Source organism: Muscardinus avellanarius (assembly GCF_963383645.1).
Source record: "Muscardinus avellanarius genome assembly, chromosome: 4".
Taxonomy (NCBI): domain Eukaryota; kingdom Metazoa; phylum Chordata; class Mammalia; order Rodentia; family Gliridae; genus Muscardinus; species Muscardinus avellanarius.
This window is the reverse complement of record NC_137789.1, coordinates 852,619-864,119: the sequence shown is the minus strand read 5'-3', so window position 1 is coordinate 864,119 and position 11,501 is coordinate 852,619. Positions and strand designations below refer to the sequence as shown.

General features: G+C 65.8%; 1 protein-coding gene across 13 annotated transcripts in view; it reads right to left on the bottom strand.

The window, feature by feature from the left end:
- Nucleotides 1-319: 319 nt before the first annotated feature.
- PLEC (plectin) overlaps nucleotides 320-11,501 on the bottom strand; it is a gene marked incomplete at both ends in the record, with an annotated part of 57,478 nt that continues 46,296 nt past the window's right edge. For 12 of the 13 annotated variants that reach the window (XM_080694429.1, XM_080694430.1, XM_080694422.1 and 9 more), the window contains 4 exons: nucleotides 320-6,538; nucleotides 6,654-10,034; nucleotides 10,968-11,066; nucleotides 11,166-11,270. In XM_080694429.1, the coding sequence (XP_080550555.1) occupies nucleotides 320-6,538; nucleotides 6,654-10,034; nucleotides 10,968-11,066; nucleotides 11,166-11,270 (9,804 nt within the window). The remainder of the gene's footprint in view (nucleotides 6,539-6,653; nucleotides 10,035-10,967; nucleotides 11,067-11,165; nucleotides 11,271-11,501) is intronic. The other variant, XM_080694425.1, reaches the window with a different exon arrangement.

Here is an 11,501-nt window from a genome sequence, read left to right as displayed (position 1 = left end):
GCCTCGCCCAGAGAGAACCCCCAAGGGGAGACGGAGGGACGGCTGCAGCCGGCTCCAAACCCTCCAAGGCACCTGGCTGTGGCGAGTCGCAGGCAGAAGGGCGTGGGGAGACCCGGGTGGGGGGTCAGTGGGGCTGGGGCCTCCCCTGGGATATAGGCTGTCTAGACAGCAGATACGTATCAATGTGTTAGTCTGGTCTTTTTGGTTAAACTTTAGGCACCACTTGGGAGGAAGACATCTTTAAACATTAAGAAAGCCCCCAGTGCGTGATGGGGAGCCTGGCCACATGCAGAGCAGGAGAGCGGGGTGCAGGCAAGGGTCAGGCCACTGCAGACTCAGAGCCCCCCATGGAGGCCAGGGGCCCCGAGGCATAGCGGCGGCCATAGCCTGAGGAAGAGTAGGAGGAAGACGAGAAGGTCATGGAGAAACCAGAGCCAGTGGCATCAAAGCTGCCTCGGCGGGAGCCGGCCCGGGAGCCGGTGCGCGAGCCGGTGCGGGAGCCGGCCGTGGAACCGGAGCCGCTGACGCTGTAGGGGCTGTAGTAGCCCTTGCTGGACTGGGCAGCCGCCTCCAGCAGCCGCAGCCCTGTGCCCTCCTCCACCATGCTCCGGTCCAGCGCGTCCTTGTAGGAGATCTTGAGCTTGGTCTTAGGGCAGGTGAGGTACTTGGAGTAGGCACTGACATCGCGCAGCTTCTGGGCTGTGCGGGCGTCCACGGTGCCACGCTGCAGGGCCTCGTCGAGGGGCACACGGCCTGGCGTGTCGGGCTCGATCAGGCCGCCTGTCAAGTACTGCACCTCTAGGAAGCGCTGGCCCGCCTCGTAGTACAGCCAGCCTTTCTTCAGGGCCTGGGCGGCTGACATCTTGGTCTTGGTGCGTGGGTCCTCAAAGCCACAGAAGGCCTTCTGGGCCAGGTTGATGCGGTCCACCATGATCTTGTCCACGAGGCCCTTGTTGACCGCCTCGGTGACGGGGAAGCGCTCGCCAGTGCTGGGGTCAATGATGCCCCCGGTACAGGCCTGCGCCTCCAGCAGCCGCTGCCCGGTGATGTTGTCGACCAGGTTGCGGTGCATGGCCTCCGTGATGGACACCTTCTCCAGAGTCTCCGTGTCCAGGATGCCGGCCACGGGGCCCGTCTCTTCGGTGGGGTCGGACCAGGAGGCCAGCTGGGTCCTGGAGACAGCGGGGCTGATGGGGTAGGAGGAGGAGGAGCCCACGGAGGAGGAGCGGGAGCGAAAGCCGCCCACATTGCCTGAGAGCATGTCAGCGAACTCAGTGATAGAGAGCGTGCCGGAGCGGTACTGGTCCAGCGCCGAGCGGTCAATGAGGTTCTTGGAAATGGCATCATCGATGTCATACTGGCGGCCCGAGCGGCGGTCAATGATCATGGACTTGACCACGCCGTCTGAGGAGGAGATGGTGATCTCTTCCCACTCACACTCCTGCTCAGACAGCTCCAGGTAGGTCTGGTGGTCAATGAGGCCCTTGCGGTAGGCCTCATACACGGACATCTCCTTGCCCGTCTCAGGGTCCACGATCACCACACGGCGCTTGCGCACAGAGGACTTGGAGGATGTCTTCCGCTCCCGCTTCTTCTCCTTCAGTGGCAGGAGGCACAGGCCAGTCTGGGGGTCAGTAATGCAGCGCTCCATCAGCTGCAGGTAGGTGAGATTCTCCTCTGTGTTGGGATCGAAGAAGCCCTTGGTGTCGTCAGAGGGGTCAGTCAGGATCTCGTTCATCTCCTCGTCAAAGAGGCCGCGCTTGTAGGCCACCTCCACAGGCAGCCGGTGGCTCTCCTCAGGGTCGATGATGCCACCTGTGGCGATCTGGGCCTCCAGCAGGCGGATGCCATGGTCCTTCAGGATCAGGCCTTTCTTCATGGCCTGGAAGAGGGAGATGAGCTTCCCAGAGTAGGGGTCCTTGTAGCCGGTGACTGCACGCTCAGCCGACAGCAGCTTGTCCTTGAACTCAGGACCCACGATGCCCATCCGCACGGCCTCCTCCACAGTCAACTTGAGCCCCTTGATGGGGTCGATGACATAGCCGGTGGCCGCCTGTGCCTCCAGGAGCTCGAAGGCCGTGCCAGGGCGGATGATGCCTTTCTTCATGGCCTGGTACACTGAGAGCCGCTCCTTGGTGGCATCAACGAAAACACCAGCGATGCAGCTTGTGCCCTCGAGGAACTTCTGTAGGTTCTTGGTGACCTCCTCAATTGAAGTCAGACCCTCCTGCAGCTGCAGCGCCGTGGCCTCGTCCATGATCTGTGAGCGCACCAGCTCCTCCACGGTGATCTGCTTGCGCAGGCCACGGAAGGTCAGCCTGCGGGTGTCCGAGAGCGGCAGCAGCATCTGGCCGCTTTTCTCGTCGTGGCGGCACCTCTTGAGCAGCTGCGTGTAGCTGAGGCGCTCGTCGGTGGAGGGGTCGGTGTAGCTGCGTACCTCGCTGGGCTCTGAGAGCTGGTCGTGCGTGTCCTTGTTGAGGAAGCCACGCTGGTAGGCCACCTCCAGCGGGAGATGGAAGCCCAGGCGGGGGTCCACGATGCCTCCTGTGGCCAGCTGGGCATCTAGCAGCCGCAGGGCCTCCTCGGCGGGGATCAGCTCCTTCTTCATGGCCTGGAAGAGTGAGATGGTCTGTTCGGTGTAGGGGTCCCGGTAGCCGGTAACAGCCCGCTCTGCCGAGAGCAGCCGGTCATGCAGCTCAGGGCCTACCAGGCCCTTCCGCACAGCCTCGTCCACGGTCAGCCGCTCGCCCTTCACCGGGTCCAGCAAGAAGCCTGTGGCTGCCTGTGCCTCCAGCAGCAGGCGAGCCACCTCGGCACTGAGCAGTCCCTTCTTGAGAGCCTGGTAGATGGTCAGCGTCTGCCTAGAGCCAGGCAGGTAGATGCCCGCCACGGCACCTGTGCCATAGAGGTAGCGCCAGGCGGACTCTGCCTCCAGGACCTCACGGAGGCTCTTGGTGCCTTCCCGAAGCAGGTTGTAGGTCTCGAGGGAGATGATCCGGGCCTCGTACAGGTCCTCAGCGGTGAGGCGGCGGCGCACGTAGTCGTAGGAAGCCAGGTTCTGCTGCCTGATAATCTCGGTCTTCTCTATGATCTCAATGATGATGATGATCATGCGCTCCTTGGTGACGCGGCCAGCCTGGAAGTCAGCCATGAGTCGGGCCCGCTGATCCTCCGGGATTAAGTTTGACTGCATCACCTCCCACAGGGACATGGTGGAGCCGCCGTGGCTGCCGCCACCGGGGATGTCGATCTGTGTCTCCTCAAATGCCCTCCGCGTCTCCTCCTCGGTATACACCTGTGTGGTCTCCACCACCTCGGCCTTCTCCGCCCCTTTCAGCGGCAGGAGGCGCAGGCCCGTCTCGGGGTCCTCCACGCAGCGCTCCAGCAGCTGAAGGTACGTGAGGTTCTCGTGCGTGTTGGGGTCGAAGAAGCCCTTGGTGTCGTCGCTGGGGTCCGCCAGGACGCGGCTCATCTCCTCGTCGAAGTAGCCGCGCTGGTAGGCCACGTCCACGGGCAGGCGGTGGCTGTGCACGGGGTCGATGATGCCGCCCGTGGCGACCTGGGCCTCCAGCAGGCGGATGCCGTGCTCCCTGAGAACCAGGCCCTTCTTCATGGCCTGGAAGAGTGAGATGGTGCTGCCTGAGTAGGGGTCCTTATAGCCAGTGACGGCTTTCTCAGCGGACAACAGCTTCTCGTGCAGCTCGGGGCCCACGACGCCTGCCTTCACGGCCTCATGGACGTACAGGCGCTGGTTACGCACAGGGTCCACCAGGAAGCCGGTAGCTGCCTGGGCCTCCAGCAGGAGTGTGGCGGTGCTGGGTCTGAGCAGGCCCCGGCGCATAGCCTCGTAGATAGTCACTTTCTCCTTGGAGTCTTCCAGGTAGATGCCGGCCAGGCAGCCACTGCCCTGCAGCAGTGTCCGCACGGAGCCCACCTCTGAGAGGTCCTTGACCGACGTCCTGCCATCCTTGAGCTGCTCGAACTGGGCCTTGCTGAGGACCCTGGCAGCCAGGAGCTCGCTGGCTGGCACCGGGGCACGGAGGCCAGTGAAGGACAGCCGCTCCTGCCGCTGGGTCTCCACCTCCTCCACAATGGTGATAAGGATCTTGATGACCTTTTCCACGGTCACCTTGCCTGTGCGTAGCTGCCGCAGCAGTTCCCGCCGCTGCTCTTCTGTGAAGTACTCAGAGCTGATGAGCTCCCATGCTGTCACCGTCCTGCCCTGGAAGCCGCCCACGGGAACTTCCACCGTCGCCTTCTCCAGTGTCTCGCGGGCCTGGGCCTCAGAGTAGATCTCCTCCCGCTGGGCCCGGGCAGCCTTTTCTGAGAGCGGCAGCAGGCTCAGCCCCGTCAGCTGGTCAGGCCGGCACTGCTGCTGGAGCTGGCCATAGGTGACTGGCTCGCGGGTGCGGGGGTCGAGGTAGACCTTGGCGTCCTCCCTGGGCGCCGACAGGGCCCGGCTGGTCTCCTTGTCCAGGTGGCCCCGTGCGTAGGCAACGTCCAGGGGCACACGGTGGCTCTTGGTGGGGTCTATGATGCCACCTGTGGACAGCTGGGCATCCAACAGGCGCAGGCCCTGCTCCCGGGGTATGAGGCCCTTCTTCAGGGCCTGGAAAAGAGAGGCACTCTGTCCCGAGTAGGGGTCCCTGTAGCCCGTCACGGCCTTCTCAGCCGACAGCAGCCGCTCGTGCAGCTCCGGGCCCACCAGGCCAGCACGTACCGCCTCGTCCACAGAGAGCCGGGCACTCGTCGCAGGGTCGATTATGTGCCCGGTGCCGGCCTGGGCCTCCAGCAAGGCTATGGCCACGTCTGGCTGCAGCAGGTCTTTCTTCAGTGCCTCGTAGATGCTCAGCTTCTGCCCCGCCTCCTCCAGCCACACGCCCGCGATGACGTTGGCACCCCGCAGGGCCCGCCGCACCGCGTCTACCTCGGCCACCTCTCGCACCGAGCGCTGGCCCTGCTGCAGCTGCCGGTAGAGGTCCCGATTGATGACGCCACTTTCCAGCAGCTCAGCAGCAGGCACCAGGGCGCGCAGGCCCTCGAAGCAGAGCTGGCCCTTCCGCTCATGCTCCTCCACCACAGTGATAACTATCTTGATGATTTTCTCCACAGTGATGCGGCCCGTGCGGAACTGCCGCAGCAAGTCCCGTCTCTGCTCGGCCGTGAAGTATTCCGAGTTGATGATCTCCCAGATGGTCACCGTCTTGCCCTGGAACCTGCCGAACGGCGCAGACACGGTGGCCTTCTCGAAGACATCGCGGGCCTCTGAGTCGGTGTAGACCAGCTCACCACCCTTGGCGGCCTTGTCTGTGAGCGGCAGGAGGCGCAGGCCCGTCTCGGGGTCCTCCACGCAGCGCTCCAGCAGCTGCAGGTACGTGAGGTTCTCATGCGTGTTGGGGTCGAAGAAGCCCTTGGTGTCGTCGCTGGGGTCCGACAGGACACGGCTCATCTCCTCGTCGAAGTAGCCGCGCTGGTAGGCCACGTCCACGGGCAGGCGGTGGCTGTGCACGGGGTCGATGATGCCGCCCGTGGCGATCTGGGCCTCCAGCAGGCGGATGCCGTGGTCCCTCACGATGAGGTCCTTCTGCATGGCCTGGAAGAGCGAGATCTGCTCCCCAGTGTAAGGGTCCTTATAGCCGGTGACAGCGCGCTCGGCTGACAGGAGCTTGTGGTGTAGCTCAGGGCCCACAACGCCCTCCTTCACAGCCTCGTTGACAGTCAGCCGCCGGTTACGCACAGGATCCAGGAGGAAGCCTGAGGCTGCCTGGGCCTCGAGCAGGATGAGCGCGGTGCCGGGGCTCAGCAGCTGTCTCTGCAGGGCTGCATAGACACTTAGCTTCTCATTGGTGGGCTTCAGCAGCAGCCCCGCGATGCTGCTGCGGCCCTGCAGGTATCGGTGCACATCCTCCCGCCTCGAGAGCTCGGCCACTGTAGTGTGGCCCTGTGCCAACCGCTGCAACTCCTCTGTGCTCAGGATGCCTGCCTCCTGCAGCCGCTGAGCCGGCACCTTCTGCCGCAAGCCCTCAAAGGTGTGCTCAGGTTCCGCCTCCACGGCCGGGCCATCTGGTGCGTCTCGGCCATTGGGCAAGGCCTTCGCCGCGGCGGCCTGAGAGGCGGCGACCTCCTCCGAGTGCGCGAGCGCGGCCCGGTGCTCCTCCTCCAGGCGCTGCAGCCGTTCACGCAGCCTCCGGTTCTCCTCAGCCAGAAGCTGCTCCTGCTGCTGGCGCTGCTGCTCCAGGTGCTGCAGCTCCTCCTGCTTGCGCCGCACGCCCTCCTCTGCCTCCCTCTGCCGCCGCCGGGCCTCCTCCATGCTGGCCACCAGCTGCTGCTTCTCTTGCTCCATCTGCTGCTGCTGCCGCTGCTGCTCTTCCCGGAGCTGCTGCGCCTTGGCCACCTCATCCTGGAACAGCTGCTCTAGCTTGGCCTTCTCCTGCTCGATGAAGCGCTCCCGCTGCAGCAAGCTGTCCTTCTCCGAGATGAAGCTCTGCTGCAGGGCCTGTGTCTCCTGCAGCCTCTGCTCCTGCTGTACCGTCTGCATCTGTGAGAGGCAGGGAGGGGGTGGGCAGCGGTCAGGGACCATGGTAACACCCACCACCCACCCAAAGACAGGCCTCCCACCCCGCCTGCCTGCCCGTGCGGAGCGAGGGCGCTACCTCCTCAGACTTGAGCTGCAGCAACTTGGCCTCCTGCTTGAGCTTCTCCTTCTCACGCTCCAGCTCAGCGATGGCCTCCCGCAGGCGCTCGGCATCCTGATCGCTCTGCTGCCGCTGGATCTCAAGCGTCTGCACCAGCGTCACTTTCTCCTGTGTGGCGAGCTCCGTGCGGTGCAGCTTCTCACCAATCTCCTCAGCCTGCTTCCGGAAGCGCTGGGCATCCTCCTCGGCGCGGGCCTGGGCCCGGCTCATCTCGGCCATGCGCAGCTTGAGGCGCTCGGCCTCTGCGCTCATCTCCAACTGGCGCTGCCGCTCGGCCTCCAGGGTCTGCTGGAAGCCCTGCGTCTCCTGCGCCAGCTGCTGAGCCATCTGCTCCTTGTCCTCCTGCAGCCGCCGGGCCTGCTCCTGCGCGAGCTCTTTCTGCTGCTGCAGCAGCTCTGCCTCAGCCTTGAGCCTTGTGGCCTCCTGTACCGCCTGCATCTTCTCCTTCAGCATCTTCTCCGCCAGGGCCCGCTGCTGCGCTAGGTCTTCCTCGGCGAGCTGCCGCAGGCGAGCTGCCTCCTGGGCCGCCACACTCAGCCGTGCGGCCTCCTCTGCCACCTGCTTCATCTTCTCGGCCTCCTCCTCCAGGAAGCGCTGCGTGTTGTCCTTGTCCCGAAGGATGAGTGCGCGGTTCTCGGCCTCAATGCGTGCCTTGAGCTTCCCCAGCTCCTCCATCTGCACACGCACGGAGAAGAGCTCCTCCTCCACCTGGCTGCGCTGGCGGGCCGCCTCTGTCACCTCTTCCTTCAGCCGCTGTAGCTCCTCGTCCAGGATGCTTTTCTGGTGGTCAGTCTCCTCCAGCTGCAGCCGCAGCGTTGTCAGTTCCTGCTCCACCTGGGCCTTCTGCCGCAGCGTCTGCTCCGCAAACTTCTTATGCTTCTCCATTTCCGCATCAGCTGCCTGCTTCTGCCGCAAAGCAGCCTGCTCTGCCTGGCCCCGCCGTGCCGCCTCCTGCTCGGCTTCCTTGCGCAGCTTCTCTGCTGCTGCCTGGGCTTGTGCCCGGGCCTGCGCCTGCTCCTCCGCGGACTGCTTCAACCTCTCCGCTTCCTCCACCTGGCGCCGGGACTGTGCTGCCTCACGCTCAGCCTGGTCCCGGGCCTCCTCCGCCTCCTCGGCTGCTCGCCGCGCGGCCTCCGCCTCGCCTCGCAGCCGCTCCAGCATGCTCTGCTCCTGCTGCAGCGTCTCCTGCAGCTCCTGCTCCCGCTGCTGCACCACAAAGGCGTGCGCCTTCTCCTCGGCCTGCAGTCGCTTCTGGGCGGCCTGCTGGGCCAGCTGCAGCTGCCGTGCGGACTCCTGCTCTGCTCGCTCCCGCAGGCGCCGGGCCTCCTCCACTTTGGCCTTGAGCCGGTCCACTTCCTCTAGGGCAGCCTTGCGCTGCCGCGTGGCCTCCTCCTCAGCTGCCAGGCTCTTCTGCACACGCTCCTCAGCCTCGCGGCGGCGCTGCTCCTCCTCAGCTGCCAGCTGCCGCTGCCGAGCAGCCTCCAGCTCGGCCTGCTCCTTGCTGCGCAGCGTGTCCTCGGCACTGCTGCGGATGCGCCCCAGCTCCAGCTCCAGTTCCGCCTTGCCTGCGGCCGCCTTCTCAAAGCTCACCTTCAGCGCGAGGATCTCCTCTTCCACCAGCCGCCGCTGCCGCAGCGTATCCTCCACCAGCCCCTTCTGCCGCTCCAGCTCGCTCTCCGATGCCTTGCGCAGCTGAGCCAGGCGCTCCTCGATGTCGGCCTTGTGCTGCGCCGCCTGCTCCTCCAGCCGCCGCCGCTGGAAAGCCTCGTCTTCAGCCAGCCTCCGCAGGCGCTCGTTCTCCGCCTCCTTCTCCTTGAGCGCGATCTCCGCCTCTGTCTTCAGCCGCGTGGCCTCGCTGATGGCGGCCAGCTTCTCAGCGAGCACCCGCTCTGCCTCAGCCCGCTGGCGTGCTGCGTCCTCCTCGGCCAGCTGCCGCTGCCGCTTGGCCTCCTCAGCCAAGGCACGAAGGCGGGCGGCCTCCTCCGCCAGCTCTCGGAAGCGGCCGGCCTCTGCCTCCAGCCTCTGCTTGGACTTCTCACTGGTGGAGCGAGACTCTTCCTCGGCGCGCGCCTTACTAGCTAGCAGAACCTCCATCTCCGCCCGCACCTTGGCCAGCTCGGCCTCTAGCTCCTGGCGCTTCTGCGTGGCCGCGGCCGCCTCATGCTGCAGTCGGGCCAGCTCCTCCTCCAGCAGCTGCCGCTGCTGCTCCCCCTGCTCGGTCTCAGCCCGCAGGCGGATCAGCTCCTGCTCTGCCGCCAGGCGTTGCTGTGCGGTGCCCTCCGCCAGCTGCCGCTGCTTCTCCAGCTCCTGCTCAGCTAGCTCCCGCTGCCGCACGGCCTGCTCCTCCGCCTTGCCACGCCGCCGCGCCTCGCGCTCCGCCTCCTCTTTCTGCTTCTCGGCTTCGGCCTGCGCCAGGCTCTTCTGCTGCGCCACCTCCTCGGCCTGTAGCCGCAGCCGCAGTGCCTCGTTGGCCTTGAGCTGCCAACGTTCCAGCTCCCGCTCGGCCTCCTCGCGGGCGCGCTCAGCCTCGGCCTGCTGCTGCGCCCGCCGCTCGGCCTCCTCCCGCAGTTGGGCCACTGCCACGTGCTCCTCCTGCAGGGTGCGCTCCAGCTGCGCTGTCTTCTCCGCGAAGGAGGCCCGCTTGCTCTGCAGCTCCACCTCTGCGCTGCGCTGCGCCGACTCCAGGGCGACCTGCACTTGGCGTGCCCGCTCTACCTCCGCCTGCCGCAGCTGTCGCTCTGCCTCCTCCGCCTGCAGCCGCAGCTCCTCCAGGGCCTGCATGGCCCGCTGCTTCTCCCGGGCTGCCTCGGCCTCAGCCTTCACGCGCAGGGCCAGCTCCGCCTCCGCCTGCCGCTTGCGCTGGCTCTCGTCCTGCACCTGCCTCCGCAGGCGCTCAGCCTCCTCCTGCGCCTGCCGCTTCTGCGCCTCCGCTTCCTCCGCGCGTGCGCGCAGGGCCTGCAGCTCGTCCTCGGCCCCGCTGCGCTGGCGCTCCGTAGTCTCCAGCTGCAGGCGCACCACGCGGATTTCCTCCTCGATGCGCAGCCGGCTGCGTTCTGCCGCCTCCACCTGCCGGGACTTGGCCTGGAGCTCAGCCTCCGAGCTCTGCCTCAGGTGCTGCAGCTCCTCCTGGACGCTGCGCTTCTGCTGCTGAGCGTCCACCGCCACCTCCTCCCGACGGGCCACTTCCTCCTGCATGCGCCGCTGCAGTTCTTGGGCCTCCAGCTCCGCCTGAGCCTTGGCCTGGGCATGCGCCTCGGCCAGCTGCCGCTGCTTCTCCAGCGCAGCTTCCACCTCGGCCAGGCGCTCCCGCTCCTCTGCCCGCTGTTGCTCGGCCAGCCTCTGTGGCCACGGCAGAGGGAGGAAGAGAACCAGAGAGACCGTGAGCGTAGGGTGGGCGCCAGGCACTCCCATGACACGGTACCACCACAGTGCACTGGACAGCGCGGTGCGGGGGATCAGGAAGGACAGATGTCCCAGCCTGGCCAAGGGTCAGCGTGCACCCACCCAGAGCACTCAGGCAGCGAGTGCAGCCAGCCCCAACGTGCTCACCAGCCTGGGGAAGGAGGCCCAGGCATCCTCCCCTCTTCCCGCAGATAGGCGATGGAGACAGACGGACAGGGAGAAAGAGAGAGGGCAAAGCAGGAGGCTCGCTGGACCTGCAAGCCGCGCACACCCCCATGTCCTGCCTGAGCTCCGCCGGACCCTGGCAGGCTTGCCTTCCACCACAGGCCCTCTCTCTCTTTCCCTCACAGGGGCCATTCCCAAAGCCCAGCAGGGTAGGCAGGGTGAGGTGGCCAGAGGAGGGACAAAGGGACAGACCCCACAGCCTGGCAGACCCGAGCAGTGAAGGGTGAAGGCCACAGGCAGGCCCAGCAGCCAGGTGCCCCGCTAGGGGGAAGAAATCAGAGCCAAGTCAGGTGGGCCCCCGCCTGGCCCAGGTACCTTGGGAGGCCCCTCTCTAGCCCCCTGGACCTAACACCCCAGTCTTCCGAGCTCCAAGGGCAGAACCGACCGAGTGCCCAGGAAGAACGCGCACGAGAGCCAGTGGGACGCGGGTGGGAACGCTCGCCGACAGAGAGAGGAGGCACCAGCCACCAGGGAGGAGAGCGGAGCGCCAGGCCGAGACGCGCACAGTGGGGCAGCCTGGGCAGCCGTGCTGGGGGAGGGGCGGCACCAGGCGGCGGGGTGTCGGGAGCTGCATAAGTTGACTCAGGCAGGCCCTATGGGCAGTGGGGGTGCCTCCCCCAGCCCAGCCACACAGCCCGGCCGTACCTCCTCCTCCTCCATGCGCCGCAGCGTCTCGCTGATAAACTTCACGTACTGGCTGGTGAGCGTGGTCAGCTCACTGTAACGTGTCCGCAGGTCCACATACTGGGAGAGGAGGGAGGGACGGTGAGCGCTGCCGAGAGCTGAAACCCCAAGAGACCCACCCAGCCCCCGACACGATAGGCTCGAACTGCCCCATCCTACCTCCTGGATGACGCTCTCTGATCCAGACTGGACCTTGGGCTTCTTGGCAGGGGAGGCCACGGGCTCAAGTTGTGCCTTATATGTGACCAGCTGGAGCTCATAGTCCTGGGCCGGGGAAGAGGGAGACACACTCACTAGCCGCCAACTCGGCCCCCTGGTTGCCTGCGCCTGCCCCCTATAGACTTTTTTTCAGTACCAGGGGTGGAACCCAGGGACATTCTACCTCTGAGCGACACCCCCAGCCCTATTTTTTATTCTTTTTTTTTTTTTTTTTTTTGGTGGTACTGGGGTTCCTGGAAGCCCTTCTTCCTCCGGGCTACACTCCCAGACCTATTT